Raw genomic sequence first — 19,883 nt, forward strand, 5'->3', positions numbered from 1 at the left:
CTGTTGTTGTTTAAGTATAGTTTTTTTTCCTAGCTCTGTATCAGTAATAAGTACCATCAGAAGCAACAGGAATAGTAAGTCCAAAGATCTTTCCATAACAAAGAAGTACAGAGGGCACTTTCCACGGCTAAAGCATTAGAGTGTATGAACCTGGAGGGAAACAAAAATCAGGGCAGTGAAAGGCCCTGTGGTTGTCTCAGGACCCAGTGGAACATCACTCTAATGCTCAGTTTCTTGGCTACGTGCACCAGAGGTTATGCAGACAATTCCTATTGAACAAGCAGTCGGCTTAACTAAGCTATGTGTTCTCCTTAAGAAGCTTCTTACTTTGCAAAAAAGCTTCACAATATCTCTATATGTTTAAGCAGGTCAGTTGTTCATGCTAAATTAATAGTGCTATTTTTTTATTTAAGTCACAATCATAGAAAGTATTGCCCTTACTAGATGACAATTATTTTTAAACCTGTTTTGTGTGACACTGCACATCAGATTCTGCTGAAGACCATTTTTAAATAACTTTGTATTCATGAAATGAAGCTGTTATGTAATACTATAACAGGTTGAAAAGAGTTAAATAATAAAAACATGCACAAAACTTCCTTTGTATTTAAAATGATGTTATTAAACAGTTATGTGTTTACAGATACTGTGTCCTTCAGGATGCTAGGATTAGTGAAAGCATGCATTCATGCCTCATTATTTACTGATTGGGAGAAGAAAATGAGCCTTCTTGCTTTTCAGTTGTGAGTCAGATAGTCAGTTTAAGATAATTAAATCATCGACCTTGATCAAGTGCAATAAAATGCTGTGGCTTTTGTAGAAAAGGTCACAATCATGAAGCTAAGGTTTTGTAAATCTGGTCCCTTGTGCCTAGTCCTTATTTTGTCAGAGCTACCAGCCAGCAAAAGCAAACCTTTCATAGAAAAGGTTACTATTGAGCATAGTATATGCTTGATACATAAACACTTGAAGGCTAGTTTTAATACAATTAGTCAATTTTAGTGTAAGTTACAGTATATTATGCCATAGAATGTACTGACATATTTCTACATTTTAGGTATTTTTTATTTAAATGAAAGATTTATTCTATTTAAAACAACCAAACAAAAAACCAAACCAAAACCAACAAAAACCCCCTCTTTTGTGTAAATACTGAGATGTATTGAAATTAGTTTGAAACCAAAGAGTGTTTGGACTCTGTTCCTCCTAAACCACTCCTGCAGCAATGTGATCTCTGCTGTTTTACCACCATTTATCTTTTACCTTTCCAGTGTCAGAATGATACCATAATGTTAGAAAGGAGAGGCACAAATCCAAAGACTCTGCACTGGAGATAACTACAGGTGTCGGTGAGTCTTAACCTGAGATGATGGCTAGAGACAAGAATCAGCTGAAACTTCTATGGCTAGCTTGGTTTTATCTGGTCCGCAGTAGCTGTAGGCTGATCAGAACTTTACTATCGTCTTTGAAATCACTGCATGGAGAAAGTTGTGTTCCTGGAGACAAGCTACAAAGGTTGGTTTCAGTATTTGAGTACCTAAGTACCCAAGGGCTAAGCCAGATGGGACTGGCTGGTCTATAGCTTCCCTGGTTCTGATAAAATCTGATCTGAAACCAGTGTCTAACTGCAAACACCACCCTAATGCTGTGTTTTATTCACAAGCTGTTCAGGCACGTTTGGAAGTCTTGATCTAATGCTGCTCTCTAGTGGTTTGCCATTTGTGCAAGCGGGACATGTTTCCAGAAAGTCAAGAACTCCCCATCACCACTCACAGCCTGTTTGCTCCTTTGGTCCCTGTCTGCACACACCAAACAGTAGCTGCTTCCTGCAGAAAACGCTTGCAAGCATGAAGCGCCCGTCCTGTAATCTGTGCTGAGAAGTAATGCATCAGTTTTAGCCCAAACCATCTAAAAACTTTGGTTTAGCATCTGCAGCTTTTTACTTCACTATTCACCTTCTCCAGGTACTTATAGATTATACATACAGATGCCACAGTAGATTTCTGAGGCACTCTGATGGCCCGTTAGGAAAATAAGCCATTTACCTGCACCATTTTCCCTAATGGACTTTTAAATCTTAATTTTTTTTTTTTTTTAATTGATGAGCCCTCCTAAAAGCTTTTGGAAAGCTTATAGCGCAGAACCCAAATACTCTTCTGGCTCTACCCTAGCTCCACTTTGACTTCACAACATCAGTCATTGCCCCATCCCCTGGTTTGTCCTAAAAGAGAGACAAGATAAATCGACATAAGGGGAGCAGCAAGAAGAGGGCTGCCCCATAAGGGGGGTCCCTAGGAGCTGTGACTACAGCACAGCTGCACAGCACCTCAGCACGCAGGGGTGGGCAGACACCACAGCCTCTTGACGGAGTGTTGAATCACATCAAGAAGCTGCAGGCAGAGACAAGACTAAAGACAAGGATACAACATAGGTCTGAGGTCCAGCAGGGAGACTGAGACCAGACTGGAATACGTACTCCTCCAACACAGCCCAAGCCAGGAGCAAAGGCAAGGCCAGAGCTGAAATGGAGCTCCTGGGACGGTGGACAGAGGCTGTGGGTGGACGCCCCAGGTGAGGCCAGTCAGCAGCCATTCTGGTCTGTTGTCACCCTCCATCCCTGAAAGCTACAACACGCTGCAACAGCCCTCCTCGCTCCCTATACACCAGCGTGGGCTGTCCAGTGAACACAACTACAGCTCGGATAACCACGTCCACTCGGTCACCCGCTGGGTCATCACAGTCTTCTTCAGAGACCTCTAGGAGGTTGTATTTCAGGCTCTGTGAAGGCTACGTTGACTCAGCCCCAACATATGATATTTATCTTTGAGTCTACTACTTCCATTTTTATCGCATATTTCTTCCAACTCTAGGTATGGAGGAAATAACAGTCACTCATCCTGGATCCTTTTTAAAGTTTGATTGCCCTTTCCCATAGCTCTGGCACTGCAGTGATTTAAACGGCACTTACCGAGCTCCCTCAGCAGCTGAGCAGTTTCATACGTGAGCTGCCTCTGAACTCCTGGGTGAGTGTCATCTGCTCCTACAGAGATGTTACTCTTCATTGCACTGATTTGTGCTAAAACCCTTTCTTCCAAGCAATGACACTTTCTCTGAGATGTTCTTCCTGAACCTGGGATTTCCTCAAATTCAACCCCTGACAGGAATGATCTGACCAGAACTTCCCTGTCCTGCTCCGTAGCATTTGTCAACCTAAGGAATGTGCAGTTTTTCCAAAGTAACCATATTTTCCCCGAGAGCCTCTTTTATATCTGGCTTATCTACTGATTCCATCAACTTTGACAGATTTCCAATTAAAAAAAAAAAAATTCTCTTTTTACCTGTTATATGTTTCTACTTGTCAGAATTTACATTGCTCTTTATTTTCATCATTCAGATATCCACTCTTTATTTCTACTGCTCTCCACACCTAAGCATGATTGCTGTCTTTTTACAATGTCTAGTATACATTTTGTTTCTATCTCAGATAATGTTATTTTCTTGCCTTTTCCAAGTTTTTATCCTTTTTACCTTTTTTTTTTTTTTTTTTTTTTTGCTTTTAGGGAGTTACACTTTTTAAAGTGTCATGTTACAACCATACATTTTTCAGCCCTTTCTGTGCAACCAGAACATTGACTTTATACAAACGTATATACATATATACATGGACATATGCATTTCCACAGTGGCTTTCAGGGAAAGAAACCTGAAACCTTGCTAAGAAATGAAACCGGTTCCATACCCAAGAGACTGCTTTCAGATGAAATTTCTTCATAGATAAACATCAGGCAACTGGGCAGGAATAAAAATTTCTTTCATAAATCTGTCAGGAGGAAGCTTTAGAAATAGAATAGGTTCAATTTCTCTGCATGTTTGTAGGAACAGTGCACATCTTGGGAATATACACTGCTAGGCTAAAAAATGACATGAAAAATGTACAAGCAGGTATTAATAATAATGTTCAGTACTTTCTTACAATGTCTCATTCAAAGTATTTTGAAAATATATTGAAATACCATGCTGACAAATGGGATGTTTAGCTGCACTTTATGAATAAAGAAATCCAGATGCTGACTCATAAAAAAGCTTATCCAGGATCTCTCAGTAGCAGAATGAGAACTAGAAGCCAGGAGTCCTGTGTCATCCCTCCCTATGGGAATTGCTACATTTTCCTGACAAGTAAGATTTGTCAAAGGAACAGAGCCTCCAGTCTCCAAAAGTTCTCTTGCTGGTGCTTACAAAGCAGTTGGGTGCTATTACCTCCGTTCTAGATAAGCAATTAAATTCAAAGCTGATTGCTAAAGAGAAGCACCTTCAGCCAAGTTTAGGATTTGAAACAGATGTGCTAGTTCTTCAACCTGCTTAATACCTGCAGCTTACACAGATGTCAGGGATCCAGTTTTCAAAAAGTTGTATCAAGGGAGTTGTCTAGCTTTGCACAGGGGAAGCTTTGCTAGAGTCAGTGTTTCTGTGGTTAATCTCTTAATACTTAGTGATGAAATACTTTTCCTTGAATCCCCAGGGCTGCAGGTAGTTGCTGTGGCACTGGAGAGCAAGTAGTTAACACTAGGGACTGGGTCTTTTGCACAGGATCTTCCCATGCAATGGGAGAGGGTTGTGCCAACCTTGTGAGTGACTGGATAATTGTCATTTTAGTACTGAAAACCCTCAGAGTCGGAATATAGTATATGCAGTGATGTCTCTCAATACAAAACAAGCACAATGGATGCACATGTGCATGAGTAAAAAACTACAAGGACCCTTCAATGCCACTTAGTCCAGCTTCTGCTGGTCCAGATATTAATGTCATATATTAGCTTTTTTCAACTTAAAATTTGCCCTTTTTCCTCCATTGCATATGCGCTCTTGTTAGAATACTGTTCTAAAAGTATATTTTGTCAATCATACAGGTACTGATGATGGTTTATTGAGTGTTCATGGGAGATGCTGGAGTCCAAGGAAACATTGCTAATGACCCAAACTATCCTTTGATGTAAGGACTTGTGATGAAGATGGATTGTAACAGGAAGCTCAGCCTGGGGTTAGGTGATCATTACTACTAAAATAGCTGTATTCTGGTCACCACTGCTGACTTTTAGAGCACTGGTCTACCTGAGAGGATACAACTCCACAGTCCTACAGCTCTAAGGTTTTTCTTTTCTGAAGTGAGAAAAGAAGTTGAGGGTACTGAGCTCTGAAAGACAGTGTTGAAGACAGCTTGCCAGGTTGTCCTGGGCAAAATTTTTTGGTTTTCAGTTAGAAAAAGTCAGCTTGTAAGGTCTTTTTTTGAGGTCTCTAAGTGCTCCTATCTTCCACCTTCCAGGGAAAAATAAAGCTGCTTAAATGGAGCTGAGATGCTCAGGACCGAGAAGAACAGGCGTAAATGGTCAAAGAGCAAAGTGATCTATACTCAGCAAGAGGGATGGGTATCTTCAGGTGTGCTGGAGGAATGGGGCAGCATGGAGACAGCGGACAGTTCGTTTGCCCCATGGGAAAATGATGAGGAGAAATTTGGGAACTAGTATAACCACATTATCCTTCCTCAGTTTTGGGATATGTAAGCTTTCAACAGCATTAGACCTGACATCACATGTTTAAAAAATGTGCTAGGAAAGCTTTCATGAAAATAAATATTTGAGTTCCTAATTTTATATCTCATCTGAAATGTGGAGTTTCCAGCCAAAAAGTACTTCAAACACCAAGCTGTGCGTATCAGCTGGTTATAATTCACAGGGGAAAAAGCAACACATTTAGAGATCAGCACAGTTTCTTCTATTTGTCTTGCCTATATGAAAAATGCTTTTACACAGGTATCTTCTAAGTTTTTGTTTGCTTTTGAAACCTGATGGGCTTACAGCACGTACAGGTGATACACATTATAACTGCAATCCTGGAGACTCTCAAGAGTTAGACACGTAGCAGGCTTCTTGCACTGCTGGGATTTGACATTAGCAGCAATTCAAAGATTAGAGTTGCATTATCTCAGACATCTCCAAACTGCATATTGCTGGCAAGCCATCCGAGAGCAGCTTCCGTGCTGGGGCCATGTCACGCAACGGCCCTATAGCCTGTGCTGGTAGAGAGAATAATCTCCAGCTGCGTTCCGGAATCGTACTGAATTCAACCTGCACATCTACTGTCACCTGATTTCCTTATAGGTTGGTGGGATTCTCAGGGAGGCATCGCGCTCTCTAGCGTGTTATCCATGCCTAGAGTTCCTCTGCTTTGCCTCTGAGATGTTTATGAACAGCAGCTGATTTCCAGGTTCTTTTTTTATCAGTGGAATAGATGATGTAGGGGGAAAAAATAACTGAAAGGGCAGATCTTGAGAATTTGCTGTGCTACCTTAGTGCTGGCTGATATTGAAGTTGGGCATTTTAGATCCCAACATTCTGCAAGCAAAAAAAAAAAACAAAACAAAAAAAGAGCAGTTGGTCGCTGCCTTTCACCTGGAGACTGAAAAGGGGCTGGAACAGCTATATAAGGGTTCCACGGCTGTCTCCACCAGCAGAAGAACTGGATACCTCATGAACAGTCAAATCAAAGCAGGGAAGGGAGAAAGAAAAAAAGAAGGTGACAGTGCTTCAGGAAGACTGTCTGCCAGAAGTGGGATTACCATGGCATCCTTTGCAGTTCTGCTGTGCAGAGTTGGTACTTTCCCTGGATGCAGTGGTGAACTGCATCTGAAGCATTTTGCTTTTTAAATAGTTCATATATTTTTCAGCTGTTGCTAGAATCAATATAACTTGCCTGTGCTTTTATCTCTAGAGCAATGTAATATCCTGACTCCATGGTAGCTCTACAGCAGGTAAGCCCAGCTTGCCTTTTTTCCTTCCAGAGCTATAATTGCCCAGGCACAGCCCATTAGTGGAGAATAATATGAAGGGTATGAATGAGATGAAAATTCTCTTTCTTGGCAGTAATGGTCCTACCACATTTCACTAGGAGTAGAAAAAGGACTAATTGCACATGCTAACCCATAAGTGCATGCATAAATGCAGAAGCACAGAGATTTGCATATGGGCACTGTCTCTTGCAAGCACATAAGCATACAAACATTAACAAATATTTGCTCTGCAAGGGATTTTTGAGAGTGTATAAGATCTATAACAGGAATTTAAACAGTCTGTGCAAAATACTTCTGTGTGTTTGTGTGGTGAGGATAGGGTAGGAATCTACTTCCTCCACCTCCCCATATCCACTGCTGTGAGTTGGGTTTGAGATGCAACTGGATTCCTGTCGAAGCAGTGGTTATATGTTATACTATCAGCTCTGAAGCATTGTCGTCACGCACTTTGTGCGCAACTTCAATTAAACATTCACAAATAAAAGGCACATCCTTTGACTGATATACTGCCAGGCATTTTTTTATATGTGTGCCCCTGTCGTTCCTGGTCACGTAGCATCCCCGGTGCACGGTTTGATTCCTGGTGAATTATTTCCTCCTTCATGCAGCTTTTGCTCAAAGTCATTATATGGGAGCCTCTGTTCTTACTACAGTGAGACTAGCACTTAGAAAATGAAAGCAGGTCCTCTAGAGTTCATTTATCACCAAAGACGGGAGCCAGCTCCAAAATTATAAAAAGGGAGTCAGTCAGCTATGGTAGCTGGCAATATCTGTGTTGACCATAAACTGCAAAGGCCACATGTGGGTTGCATATTATACCAACTAAGGGAATGCACATCCCTGTTCCTTGTTTAGTACTAGTCATTCTGGGATTACAAATCATTGGTTCATGCAGCGTTCAGCACCCTCTGGGACTAGACACCATTCCCGGTGCTGACATCTGCCCTAGCCTGACACAATAGGCAGCTTGAACACAGACCTGATTCTGTGGAAGCTGTCAGGGGCTTTTTTAGAAAATTTTTGCCAAGTGATTAGACTTTCCCATCAATACTAATGTGTATTGCCAGCTGCTCTCGGTGGAAAGTCGTTTTGAGCAGAAACTGTTGAATGTAGGTAGTATTTAAAGCTACATAAAGTGTGCCTCTATGAGAAGTGACGCATCTCTGCCAGTTACTATATCAACACCGTGACACTGACATTTCTCTTTTCACTGTAGGCTGCCAGGTATTCGGTCTCTGCCTGTTTCATTAGGCAGTTCAGCAACACTGTCGCTATTCCAGAGGGTGTGTTGAATCCAGACCAGTGGATGCTTTGTGGATCAGTAGTCAGGCTGGAAGGAAGACCTGAGAGATGCAGTAAGAGGACACTATGTCAGGACAGGGGCACATGGCTAAAGCTGCAGTGGAGAAGCAGATCTGGAATTAATTTACAGCCCCAAGTATAGCTGCAGAGCTTAGAAGAGCTTGCACAGTGCCCAGAAGAGAAGAAAGCTACTGCTGTTAATCTGTCTTCTCTAGGAGTACTAATTTCTACACAACTAATTTATTGATCCAAGAGTAATGGGATCAGTGCACTGGAACCTACCTGTCATTAGGAAAAATACTTATGCAGTCCTTTCCTGTTGTGCAGCCTAACGAACAGATACAAGTCAAGATGTCAAACTGTGGGATGGCCTCACCAAGCCTAATGCATTTTTCCTAATGACCTGTGAGAATCATAGAATACCAGGTTGGAAGGGACCACAAGGATCACCTGGTCCAACCTTTCCTGGGAAAAGCACGGTATGGACAAGATGGCCCAGCACTCTGTCCAGCCGAATCTTGAAAGTGTCCATTGTTGGGGAACCCACCACTTCCCTGGGGAGATTATTCCAATGGCTGATTGTTTGCATTGTGAAAATTTTCCCTCGTGTCCAATTGGAATATCCCCAGGAGTAACTTGTACTCATTAACCTTTGTCTTTTCCATGTGACTCCTTGTAAAAATGGAGTCTTCATCTTTTTTGTTGCCACCCTTAAATACTGGAACATGGTGATAAGGCCTCCCCTCAGCCTTCTATTCTCAAGGCTGAACAAGCCCAGTTCTCTCAGCCTTTCCTCATTTGGTGGTTTCCCAGTCCTTTGATTATCTTTGTGGCCCTTCCCTGGGCCCTCTCCAGCCTGTCCACGTTTTTTTGCATAGCAGGGACCAAAACTGAACACAATATTCCAGGTGTGGCCTGACAAACGCTGAGTACAGTGGGGTAATGACTTCTTTGTCTCTGCTGGTGATGCCCTTGTTGATGCAGCCCAGCATCCTGTTGGTTTTCTCTGCTGCAGCAGGACACTCTTCACTCATATTGAGCTGCTTGTCCACCAGGACCCCCACGTCCCTTTCCACAGAGCTGCTCCCCAGCCAGGTAGATCCCAGCCTGTGCTGCACCCCTGGATTTTGCTTTCCCAGGTACAAGACCTTATACTTGTCCTTGCTGAACTTCATAAGGCTCTTGTTAGCCCACTCTTCCAGTTTATCCCGGTCACCCTGCAGCGTGGCTCTCCCTTCCGAAGTGTCCTCTTCCCCACGCAGTTTGGTGTAATCAAAAAACTTCATCAGGCTACACTTGATGCCATCATCCAGATCACTTATGAAGATTTTAAACAGTGTTGGGCCCAATATTGATCCCTGGGGGACTCCACTCATGACAGAAGAATCCACTGAGAGCACTGCTAACACCGAATGAATCTCCTCTTTTGGTAGCAGGTACTTTAGGACATCAGTCTACTTTTGCAACACAATTTGCATAAAGCCATGTGACCGCTTAATCAAGATGCACATTTGCAAATGTTGACGTGCACCTTAAATGTAGTGGCAGACGCCTGTGCAGGTGAGGCACTTTGTTGGGATGCAATTCAACCTAGCAGAACTGGGCTGTGAGACAAAACCCTTAGAATCTCGTGGTGCAGCCCCTTGATGCAGAAGGAGCTACAGAGCTGGTTACAGAAGGAGCAAAGCTCCACCAACAGTATGTGGAAGCCCCAGTTAACATCCCAAGTTTTATCTGCTTCACTGCCTCATGATGTTATTTCCCTCTGATCCCCACTCGTAACAGCAAGTAGAGTGCAGTTAATAGTTTATAAACATCCAGTCCCATTTAGTTGTGCAGAGGCTTCCCTACAGAGACGCTGAGCAGAGCAGGGGCCTGAGACTCAGCATTTCAGGGGAGGAACTCTTACCAGGGAGAGGGCACCAGAGAGAGCCCAAGCAATGTTGGTGTATCGGCCTTCACTTAGCTGCTAGAAAGGTGGGGATGATAGGAAGGGATGTTGGTTGGGCAGTAGCACCTGCTCAAGTTACACAACAGAGATGATTCCAGAGTCCAAGTGCTACATGTGAGAGCAGCCATGATGAACTTCTGCAGTGAATGTCAAGAACAGCATTTGTGGAGAAGGCCAAAAAATGAAGGACAAAGTCATCCTTCCACATATTTACTGCTGCAGTATATGGCCAGAAGATAAAATGGGAAAAGGTCTTCTTCAGGAGGTCCTCAGAGGTTCCTCATAGGCACGTGCAGGGCGATACGAGTAATCTAAAATACTGGATACTCCATGTCTTACCTACATTTAAACTACCACTGGCTGGATTAGAGGGCCTTGTTCTCCTTTACTGTATCCACCATCTCTGTTTCAACAATGGGAAAAGAGGGGATTTTTGCCTCCTCTTTTCCTTTTCTGTGTCTCATGGGACAGATTACTCACCTTTTTCCATCTGCAATTGTGGGACAATTTTATTAAAAGGGATATACAGATGTGCATGTGTGTGTGGTGGTGGCAAGGTGGGAGGAAGAAGAGTGTTTCACAGGAAAAACAGGGGAAGGGAAAATTCCACCTACTCCAAAAGCAGCTCAGAAACTCAGCAGAATGTTAAGCAGACCAAAATTTAATTAAGCTTTAAGAATGTAAGGTCTAATTTATGCTGGAATAAAAGTCTATCTCAGTTCAGTGACACTAATACTCTTTCTGGACCAGAGATTCTGAGCTTGGAGGCTGCTAGTTGACATCTCATCCCTGTTGTTATTAATGTTGAGAAGAAACTGTAGGGAGAGGAGGTCAAAAAATGGATGATAAATTCATTAGAGGATTTTGGCCAGAAACACAATAACTTTGCAAGCATTATCATGTCAAAGCCTCCTTCCTGTAAAAGAATTTACTGCCTGTGTAGGTGGGAAAAAAAACCCCAACTTAAAACGAAAAGGTCAGAAATACCCTGAAAAGAGAGACACCCCCATATTAATTCTGTTGTTCATGAAAGGGATGAAGTATCATCTAGAGCCTTGTTCTGGCAGCCCGAGAACAAATCACTGGTGATTCCAAATATCAGCAAAACCTACGAGCAGAGCTTTGCTGTCTGTACAGTTCACAGTCTTTGGCATGAGTTCAAAGTAAAAATGAATCTCAAGATTTCTGAAGTCTGGGAAGCCCATATGTGAAGCCAGTTATGCATCCTGGTATTTTGGCAGAGACAGTTTTCTATTGCAAGACTTTGAAGCCTACATAAAAAAAATAAATTGCCTTCATGCTCTATAACTAAAGGCATATGAAATAGAGCAGCTTTGTTTAAGTGAACCCAAAAGTTCAAACCCACTTATTTTCACTTCTTTTCCTCATTAAATTTATCAAAACCTGCTTTCATTGCCAAATACATGGGTTTTTATGAAATGCGGCTTCCAGTTGCTTTTAGGGCTGGTGAATCTCTATAGATTTTTCAATTAATCTCATCTGAGTTTTAATTTTGGAACCATATAAGCATAGATGCTTTCACAGTTTATTTGGTATAAAGTGCTTTCAGGTCTTGTCAGTTTATTTTTCTCAGTGATGCAAAGCTAACCATATATTATCTGAACAAAGTGACTACTTTTATTAAATTTTATAATTAAACTAAAATAGTATCTTATTCATTCTCAAAGAAGGCAAAATCTAATAAAAAATATGAACTTCAGACAAAATACAGTTCTTGACCAGTTTGAGAATTAAATCCATGGGGTATCTAATAGATTGCTATCAAACTGAAGCAAAATACTAGCCCTATGGAAATCAGTGGGAATTTTGTGTGTTTTCAGTGACTTCCTATAACTATTATCTAATGAGCAGGTGGTGCAACTATTATAGTTATACTTCTATAATGGTTATTCTAACTTTTTAATTTACACCATCCTTCCAGGTGGTAGCATTTTCTACCAGGAGTGTACTGTGTTTGCAGGAATGTGCATGATATAAGATGCATGGCAGGTGAAAAATCAGGTTCTAAGCATCCTTGGTTGCCAACAATATGCTTTTTCTTATACAACCCATTTTGTAAAAATCTCTCTAGAAGATGCCATCTTGTCTTGGTCAAAGTGCCTTGGCCATATAATCTAGGCATCATGAAATACTGCCTGCCATAGTGGAACAGAAAATAATTTTTTTTGGTGCGCTGAAAATAAGCAGACCATGGTCATAGTTCAGTGTCTCCTCATATCATCTTTGACATATTTATTTTCTTGCCAAGGAACAGTTTGTGAAGGCTGTGTCACAGTCATTAAACAGCTAGCCTCATTTGACAACAGTCTTTCAAAGAACTGTAAAGAAATACAACAAAGAACCAAAAATAGTGACACAATAAGCCAAGCTGATACTTGGAGTTTGGGATTTTACACAATTGAGCAAAAAACCATTTGCATTCAGAGGAGTGGGCAGACTGATCACAGTACAGCTCTAGAAGGTAATGGCTAAGTGTTGTATCCCTGTGCAGAAGGATCTTTAGTAAGGAGATTTGAAATGGATTTTATATAAGAACTTTCCCAGTAAGAGGGGAAAAAACACCAGACTAAAGCCGAAGTACTGCTTTTAATCCAAAGCAGCAATATCTACCGAGTTCTTTTCATATATCTACTTGATTGCTAGATGATTTCGGCTTAGTAAAAGGGCTGATACATTTTTCTTTCTGTTACTGCCTATTGCATGTCAGCTTTTGGCATCCCAAATTCTTCAGCTTGAGTGCCACAGGCTCCTCTCTGGAGAGGGCAGGTAAACACCTGTAGGCCTCTGGATGCTCCTTTCCACAGCTGTGAATCATGGCCTCCAATGACACAGCCGAATCCCAGGATTGTCTATGGTTTCCTTGTTATACCATTAGGATTTATTAATGTTTCAAAATGAATAGGGACAAGTATTTAAAAGGCGTCAGTTCTTGAATTAGGCTGTTATCCGTCCAGGATGTAGGAGACCTGGTGATGCTCCTTGCTCTGCCACAAATGTTACCTGTGGCATCCAATATTTCATTCAGATTCCAATGTATGGTGGTGTTTAGGCAACTGATTGCTGTAGGTATGTAACTTCCCCCAGTTTAGTCACCTTTATACCTTCAGAAATTGGAACTTAATTCTCAGAGAGATTTTTATGAGTTCTCTTTTGGAGCTTTTAGCCTTTTCCAATAACCAGCTCCCCAATGCAGCAAGTACCTCCCCACCTTCCAGGGGTGTTGTAAGGGTAAAGTTGGGAAACAGAGAATCAAATGCTGCTGTACTGACAGCTATATAAGCCTACAAAATACACAGATTCAGGGTAATTACCTCAATGCACAAGTCCTTCACCACGACAAAGCACGAGGAAAGGCTACTGCTTACATTTTTGCAAAAAGTGGCTAATTTGTTTGCCGGGTTTTCTTGGGATGCTTGTTAAGGCCAATGGCAAATTTATTTTCTCAAGGTAAGGGAGAATTTTTTGATCTGGAACAAAGAGGTCTGGAGGAGCTGTAAATGCTACAGTCATTACTAGCCAGCAGCTTCATTGTCTGGAAATAATTTCCTTTCTACCAGGACCCTTTAGCACATGAGCCAACTACTGCCCCCATATTGTGACTACCTATTACAATGCATTATTACTGCTTATTGTTTCCTTGTCTTGTATCACATGGTATTTGCATTTCCTTTATGCTGCATTATCCTTTTAACAGCAGGTAATGTGAAGGTGGCTCAAATGTCACACAGGGCAAGTATATGACATAGGAAATAAGGCTGAAAAGAGCATGGAGCTAAACAGGGGTAAGAAGACAGGGAAATTAAGCTTTATGATGCCAGTCACCTGCACTCAAGTGGCTAGTATGGAAAGGTGAAATAGAACCTTGCCGCAGTCTAATCTGGTATCAATTATCTCTATTTTAATGCTTCAGTCCTCCCGAATGCTTTACAACGATCATTAATTATTTCAATATACAAGGGAAAGCTCTGCCATTGTAGGGGTGAGATTTGGAACCTCATTTGTCGATCAGACTCCAGTGTCTGGTCATCAGCATAGACAAAAACTGCTGATGTCTCATGTGTGGAAGTTAGCACACGTAACAGGGAGATGCCATTCTGTTACGCTGTATCTGAGGAATGTGCTTTCCAGTCTACACAGCAAAAACTACACACACACACACTCACTCCTGCACAGAGGATGATAACTTTTATGAAACTATATTTCTTTTTCTTGTAAAAAGTTATTTAGGAATGTACTGTGACCAAATCTGAAGGTCAAAATAGTTTTTCGCTGGTTTCAGCACCTTGCAGGAAATTATAAGTGAACCATACTTCAGTCACTTAAGATATTTGAGATCCTCAGCCTTCACTGAAAATTCTGGGTAGGTAAATCTCCTAGAGTGGCCTGTGCTTCAGGAAGGCTGGGAAGGGGATTTCTGCTTTATAAAGACATCACTTTAAATTTAAAAACAGTAGCTTTTAACAATGGGAACATCTACACTAGCCCTTCTGCTTTGATAAAGACACACTTTTGAGGTGAATCTCACCAGCGGAGCTTTGGAGTGCATTAACTGGAATGAATCCTTTTGGATGAAATTAAACTGGAAAAACTTATTCCAGGTGCATGGTTGTTACAGTCATTAATGGGCATTCAGTCTAAAGTATTAGAGCTTGTCCAAAGCAATCACCCCCTGAAATAAGTCTAATAAGGACCTCGCACCCTCAGCACCACCTGTTTCACTGAACAAAGCCATATCCTGTGAGCTGCACTATCTGCTACTGTGCACGTAGCCTGTGTTGTTTAATTTTTTGTTAGTGAATATTTTTGGTAGCTGTGGAAATAGTCTCAGGAATAAAAGACTTTCTGTGCCTAGTATAAAGTAAACAACTTTTTATTTCCCATTATTTTTTAAATTTTCCCCTAGATTTGTCTATCATCCAGAATATTCTCAGTTGTCAGCTGGAACATTCTTTGAATGTTCTACAGACATCGCAAACATGACAAGCTAATGTTAACTTGTTTGAAAGATTGTACATATTGTATTTTAGGGGCTTTGGAACTTCCTGACAAATCATGTTATGTTAATCTGAAATTTGGAATTTTAAAAGTAGAAAGCTGCATTATTTTGAACTTCACTAGAATGACTCATCCTACCTTGATGAGAGAAAAGATAGTTTACTCTTTAACCCTTTATAATTTCTTTTATTGGGAGTCGGACTATAATTTACATGTTAAACTCAACACAAACATGATACAAACTCCTTTCTACACACCATCTGACTAGAGCATAAATATGGATTTCTATTATGCAATTAAAAATGAAATACAATCTAATTCTACTAATACAATCGACAAGATTATTTGATATAAGTTTTTTTATATAGTATGCAGAGGAGAGGATTTATTTTGGTTATGTTATTACAGTTAGTATTATGTATATAATACATAGGGTAATATCTCACACACATATAGCAGGTCTGCTTGTATACACACATATACATATCTGTACATGCCTGTAGAAATTGGTGTGGTCTGTGAAACCTTCCCTGAATTCACTGGCTTCCACTACTGGTCTTCTGAGAAGATTCACGTTTGAAGTATGTGTACACGTGCAGAAGAAATTGTAAATTCTGCTATGAGACTCTGCGCCGGGAAATGGTTGCAGGATGCTTCCTCTGAGAATCGATCCAGAAAATGATTTAAGGCAGGGCTGTGTTGTGAGAACCAAAGGAAAGGGATCTCTGTAGTTTTCAGTCCACGTGGGGCAAGGGAATTACTATGTTTGGTGTCTTTCAAGAGTTCCCTATTTAACTGAAAAATGAATACTAGTCTTAGGGTACCATTCCACATCTGCTCTCCAAGGAGGTTCTGTTGATTAGAAAAGACAGTATGAAACAAAAAAAATTAACTGCTTTTCCTCCACCATGCTCTGAGAGAAGGCATTGATAGCCTTTAAGCTAGCACATTTTGCCTTTTGTGGTTTCTGACTCAAGAGGGTCCACTGTGCTGAAGAATGATTTAGAAGACAGACATGGCTACCAAGGGCATATTCTTTCGCAAAGAAATTGGTAAGATTCTCAGTCAAGGGGTGAAAAAAGGGAACAAAAGCAATCTTTCCTCTTTTGAATTGAACTGCTTGTCAAGTTGTAGTTCTCTACATAACATATTAACTCAGTATTCACCTGTGGAATAATACTACATCAGAGAAAACCGAACTCTCATCAACATCACTTGCTTAACATTGTTTTAACTCCCAATTCCAGGAACCATTACTTCAAACCACCTTTCTTTTTCTTTTGCTTTGTCTGGCTTTCCTCATTGCATTAAACCGTTTGCCAGCACTCTTCTATATCCATGTCCTTCCTGCCCTTTCCTCGGGTCCTGTCACTGGTTGCCAGAGAGATCAGTGCCTGCCTCCCCTCCTTCTCCTCCCCTTGTGAGGAAGCGGTGGACCTGCTGAGGTCTCCTCTCAGTCTCCTCCAGGCTGAACAAACCGTGTGACTTTAGCCGCTCCTCATATGGCTTCCTCTCCAAACCCTCAAGTTGCAGCAGAGGAGGTTTAGATTAGATATTGGGAAACATTTTTTCACAGAAAGGGCTGTCAGGCACTGGACCAGGCTGCTGAGGGAAGTGGTGGAGTCACCATCCCTGGAGGTGTTTAAAAGATGCGTAGGTGAGGTTCTTAGGGACATGGTTTAGTGTTAGACTTAGCAGTGTGAGGCTAACAGTTGGAATCAGTGATCTTACAGGTATTTTCTAACCAAAATGATTCAATGATTCTGTGCGTGTGATTATGCCCCATGATACTTTCAAAGCAACGCGTAAGAAGAGTTTTCGCGCCAAAGGCGATTTCCAGGCTCTCCCGCCTTCCCCACCGAGCAGCGCACCCTCGCGTGAGGCAGCGGCAGCCGGCGAAGCTGCACACGCGCGATGTTGGCCGAGGGTGACGCGAGGGAGCCCAGGGGCTCCTAGTGACCGAGGGTGACGTGAGGGAGCCCAGGGGCTCCCAGTGACCCCGTGCGGGGCCGGGGCGGCCAGAGGGCAGCGGGCACTGAGCGGGGCCAGGGCCTGGAGAAGGGGCTCCTCGTCTTGCCCAAACGCCGCCTCCTTCTGACTATGGCCAGGTCCGTTCCTCCCCCTTTGCTGCATTCGCGTCGAGTATACAATGAGAACTGGAGGTGGTGAACACGTTATAATTTTAAAGCACTTCAGCATCAAATGTCAGGGAGTGTTTTTTACCACAGTGTGGCTGGCAGGGTTTCCCAGCGAAGGCTGCCTGCAGGCCTGGCTGCGTTGGCGCTTCTGGGCTCTGAGTCTCTCGGCCCATCGCTGGAAGCCCCACGCGAGCTCCCCGGGCCGCCCCTCCCGGCGAGACGAGGCCTCGGCGCCGCGATCAACCGCGCACAGAACCGGCCCCACTGCCCCCCGCCAAGATGGCGGCCCTGACCCCCGCGCTTCCTCTTCCGGCCGGGGTTGCCATGGCGCTGCCCCCCCTCGGCCCACCCTCCGCCCCCCGCCGGTGTGTGTTTACATCGGGCAGGAGCAGCCGGAGCCTCAGCGCCGGGGGAGACCGGGAGGCAGCCGACGCCTGCCCGCCCTTCCTCCCTCCATCCCTCCATCCCCGCCGGGCGGAGCTCCGGGAGACGCGGCATGAAGGTGATGCTGGCGGCCGCCAGCGGGGGGTTCCCGTCGGGGGTCGGCTATGGGTGGCGGGGCGAGGGGCAGCGGCCGGGCCCGCGGCGGTAACCAGCGGCGGGAGGTGGTGGCCGCTCGCTCTTTTAACGAAGTGCAACTTCCAGAAGCTTCCAACTTCGCGGGGGATGTGGCGCGGCTTCTTGGAAACGCCTCCCGAGGCAGATTCCCTCCGACCGCGGGCCGCGTCCCGCGGCGCGGGGCCGGGCAGGGCAGCGCGGGGCCGGGCAGGGTAGCGCGGGGCCGGGCCGGGCAGGGCAGCGCGGGGCCGGGCCGGGCAGGGCAGCGCGGGGCCGGGCAGGGCAGCGCGGGGCCGCCCGCCCGCTCCGGGCCGGGGTCTCTGCGGAGGAGCCGCCGCGCTCCCCGCGGCGCCTTCCCCAGGCTCCGCACCCCGTGGGCAGTTTTCCTCCCCCGCAGCCCGGGGGGTTCGTGCCGCCGGGAGCAGCTCCCCCGCCGCGGGAGAGCTGACGCCGGGGCTGGGCTGTGGAAGTAGCGATAGGGCGGCTCTCGGGTGCGAGGTTTTCTCTTCAGTTCTGTTGTTTGGGAGTCAGCAGTGCCGTGGGATTGGGTGTTTTCCCTTGATGTTCTGCGGTATCTGCTTAATTTGCAGGTGTATGACTTTTTAAAAGGTTCCCTCCCGTTAATCAGTCTGAAGCACGAGGTGCACCAGGCATTCCCTGCCTCCCCAGTTTGTCTAGCAGTCAAAAGGAGTATTGATCAGCTAGATTGTAAGCTCTTTGAGGCAGAGACTGCATGGAGCTATGGTCTGTACCTATCCTGATGGCGAAATTTGGCTCAGGCCTTCCTCCAAGCCTCCGATCGGGTAAGTACGTGCTGCAAGTTCCCCAGGTTGTGCAGGTGCTGGGTTCTGGGCACTGAGCCCGTGTCAGTGCCTCAGGTTGCCCATCATCTCTGGGCACACGGGGCTCTCTCACCGCTCACAGAGGGAAGAAAAGGGACAGTTTCCAAGTACATGAAATAAGTACATACAAAAAGAAAGTTTCATTCTGTGCAGTGATATTTATTTGTTTTACTTTTGTTCAAAACCTGATAATAAAGAGTAATTTTTTTTTTTTCTTTCTCTCCGAATGTTTGTTATTTCAAATAGTGTCGAATACCACCAACAACAAAAATACATGCAAGGTAGTTATTGGTAAACAGTGCTATCGCCCTGGGTGAGTTGTTGACATACTGCAAAACAAAAACCTCAGCATGCTGCCTGAACAGTACATCCAGCTTGCGGCCAAAAATGAAAACGTTTCTTTCAGCTTCTGTTTTATTGCATGCAGAATAAACTACTGATTATTCTTGCTAAGCCAATTACTTCTGCTGAATTCCTCTTTTGCCCTACTGGAGTGGGGAAAGCTTGTGGCTATTTTAAGTGATCTCTTAAAATACAGCAAGATGTGAGTGGACTTATGTTCTGATAGTAAGGAAAATGCGTTTGGGGAAAGAGTATTTTATTTTTTTTTTAACCAATGATCAGGTATAAGCACTGTATAGAGTTTTTCAGTATAAAGGGCTTCAAAGTTTTTTCTCTGACTGGGTGATTTCTTTCAGTGTGTATTTCTTTCCATAGGCGCCACTTTTGCTGTAGAAGTTACCTCAGTTTCCTGTATGTAAGATTATTGGAGACGCATGATTTAAAGTCTTAAGCTGGGAGGGGATAATTACGTTTTAAATTAACAAATGGAATGCATCAAAATGTTTGTGCACAGCTTTTTACCTCTTAAAAGGGGGAGGAAAGGAGAAGTGGGATGAGGGGTGTCTGTGTGATGTGGGAATTGGATATGAATCCCATTTATGGACCTGCTCACAAATAGCTCAGTGTGACTTTAAAACAAATCAAAGTTTGAGTTGTTGATCTTTGCAGGGAATACATCAGAACCAAGCTTTTTGAAAAGTCATCTTGACTATTTCTCCCCTAATTGTTGTTTTGTCTTGGGAAATACATTTGAGTTTGTGTATTTTTAGCAGTGATGGTTTTGAGCCTTTCTCGTTGATGCTGGTTAGCAGGTTGCCGAGAAGGCAGGGCTGTCCAAGTAAAACAAGTTAATGCAACTATGTATGAAGATGGTCGTCCTGCTTACAGGA

General features: G+C 43.4%; 1 protein-coding gene across 9 annotated transcripts in view; it reads left to right on the forward strand.

Moving 5' to 3' along the window:
- The first annotated feature begins 17,536 nt into the window (after positions 1-17,536).
- The window catches only part of LOC135989578 (transmembrane protein 263-like), a 210,903-nt gene continuing 208,556 nt past the window's right edge, over positions 17,537-19,883 (forward strand). For 2 of the 9 annotated variants that reach the window (XM_065636507.1, XM_065636503.1), the window contains exons 1-3: positions 17,677-17,753; positions 18,400-18,612; positions 18,898-18,932. Coding sequence is in view for 4 of the 9 variants with exons in the window: in XM_065636503.1 (XP_065492575.1) it covers positions 18,543-18,612; positions 18,898-18,932 (105 nt within the window). In the remaining 5 variants the exon portion in view is untranslated. Of the gene's footprint in view, positions 17,754-18,399; positions 18,613-18,897; positions 18,965-19,883 lie in introns of all 9 variants that reach the window. The other 7 variants (XM_065636505.1, XM_065636509.1, XM_065636508.1 and 4 more) reach the window with 6 other exon arrangements.

This window comes from Caloenas nicobarica, chromosome 5 (genome assembly GCF_036013445.1).
Source record: "Caloenas nicobarica isolate bCalNic1 chromosome 5, bCalNic1.hap1, whole genome shotgun sequence".
In the NCBI taxonomy this organism is placed as follows: Eukaryota; Metazoa; Chordata; class Aves; order Columbiformes; family Columbidae; genus Caloenas; species Caloenas nicobarica.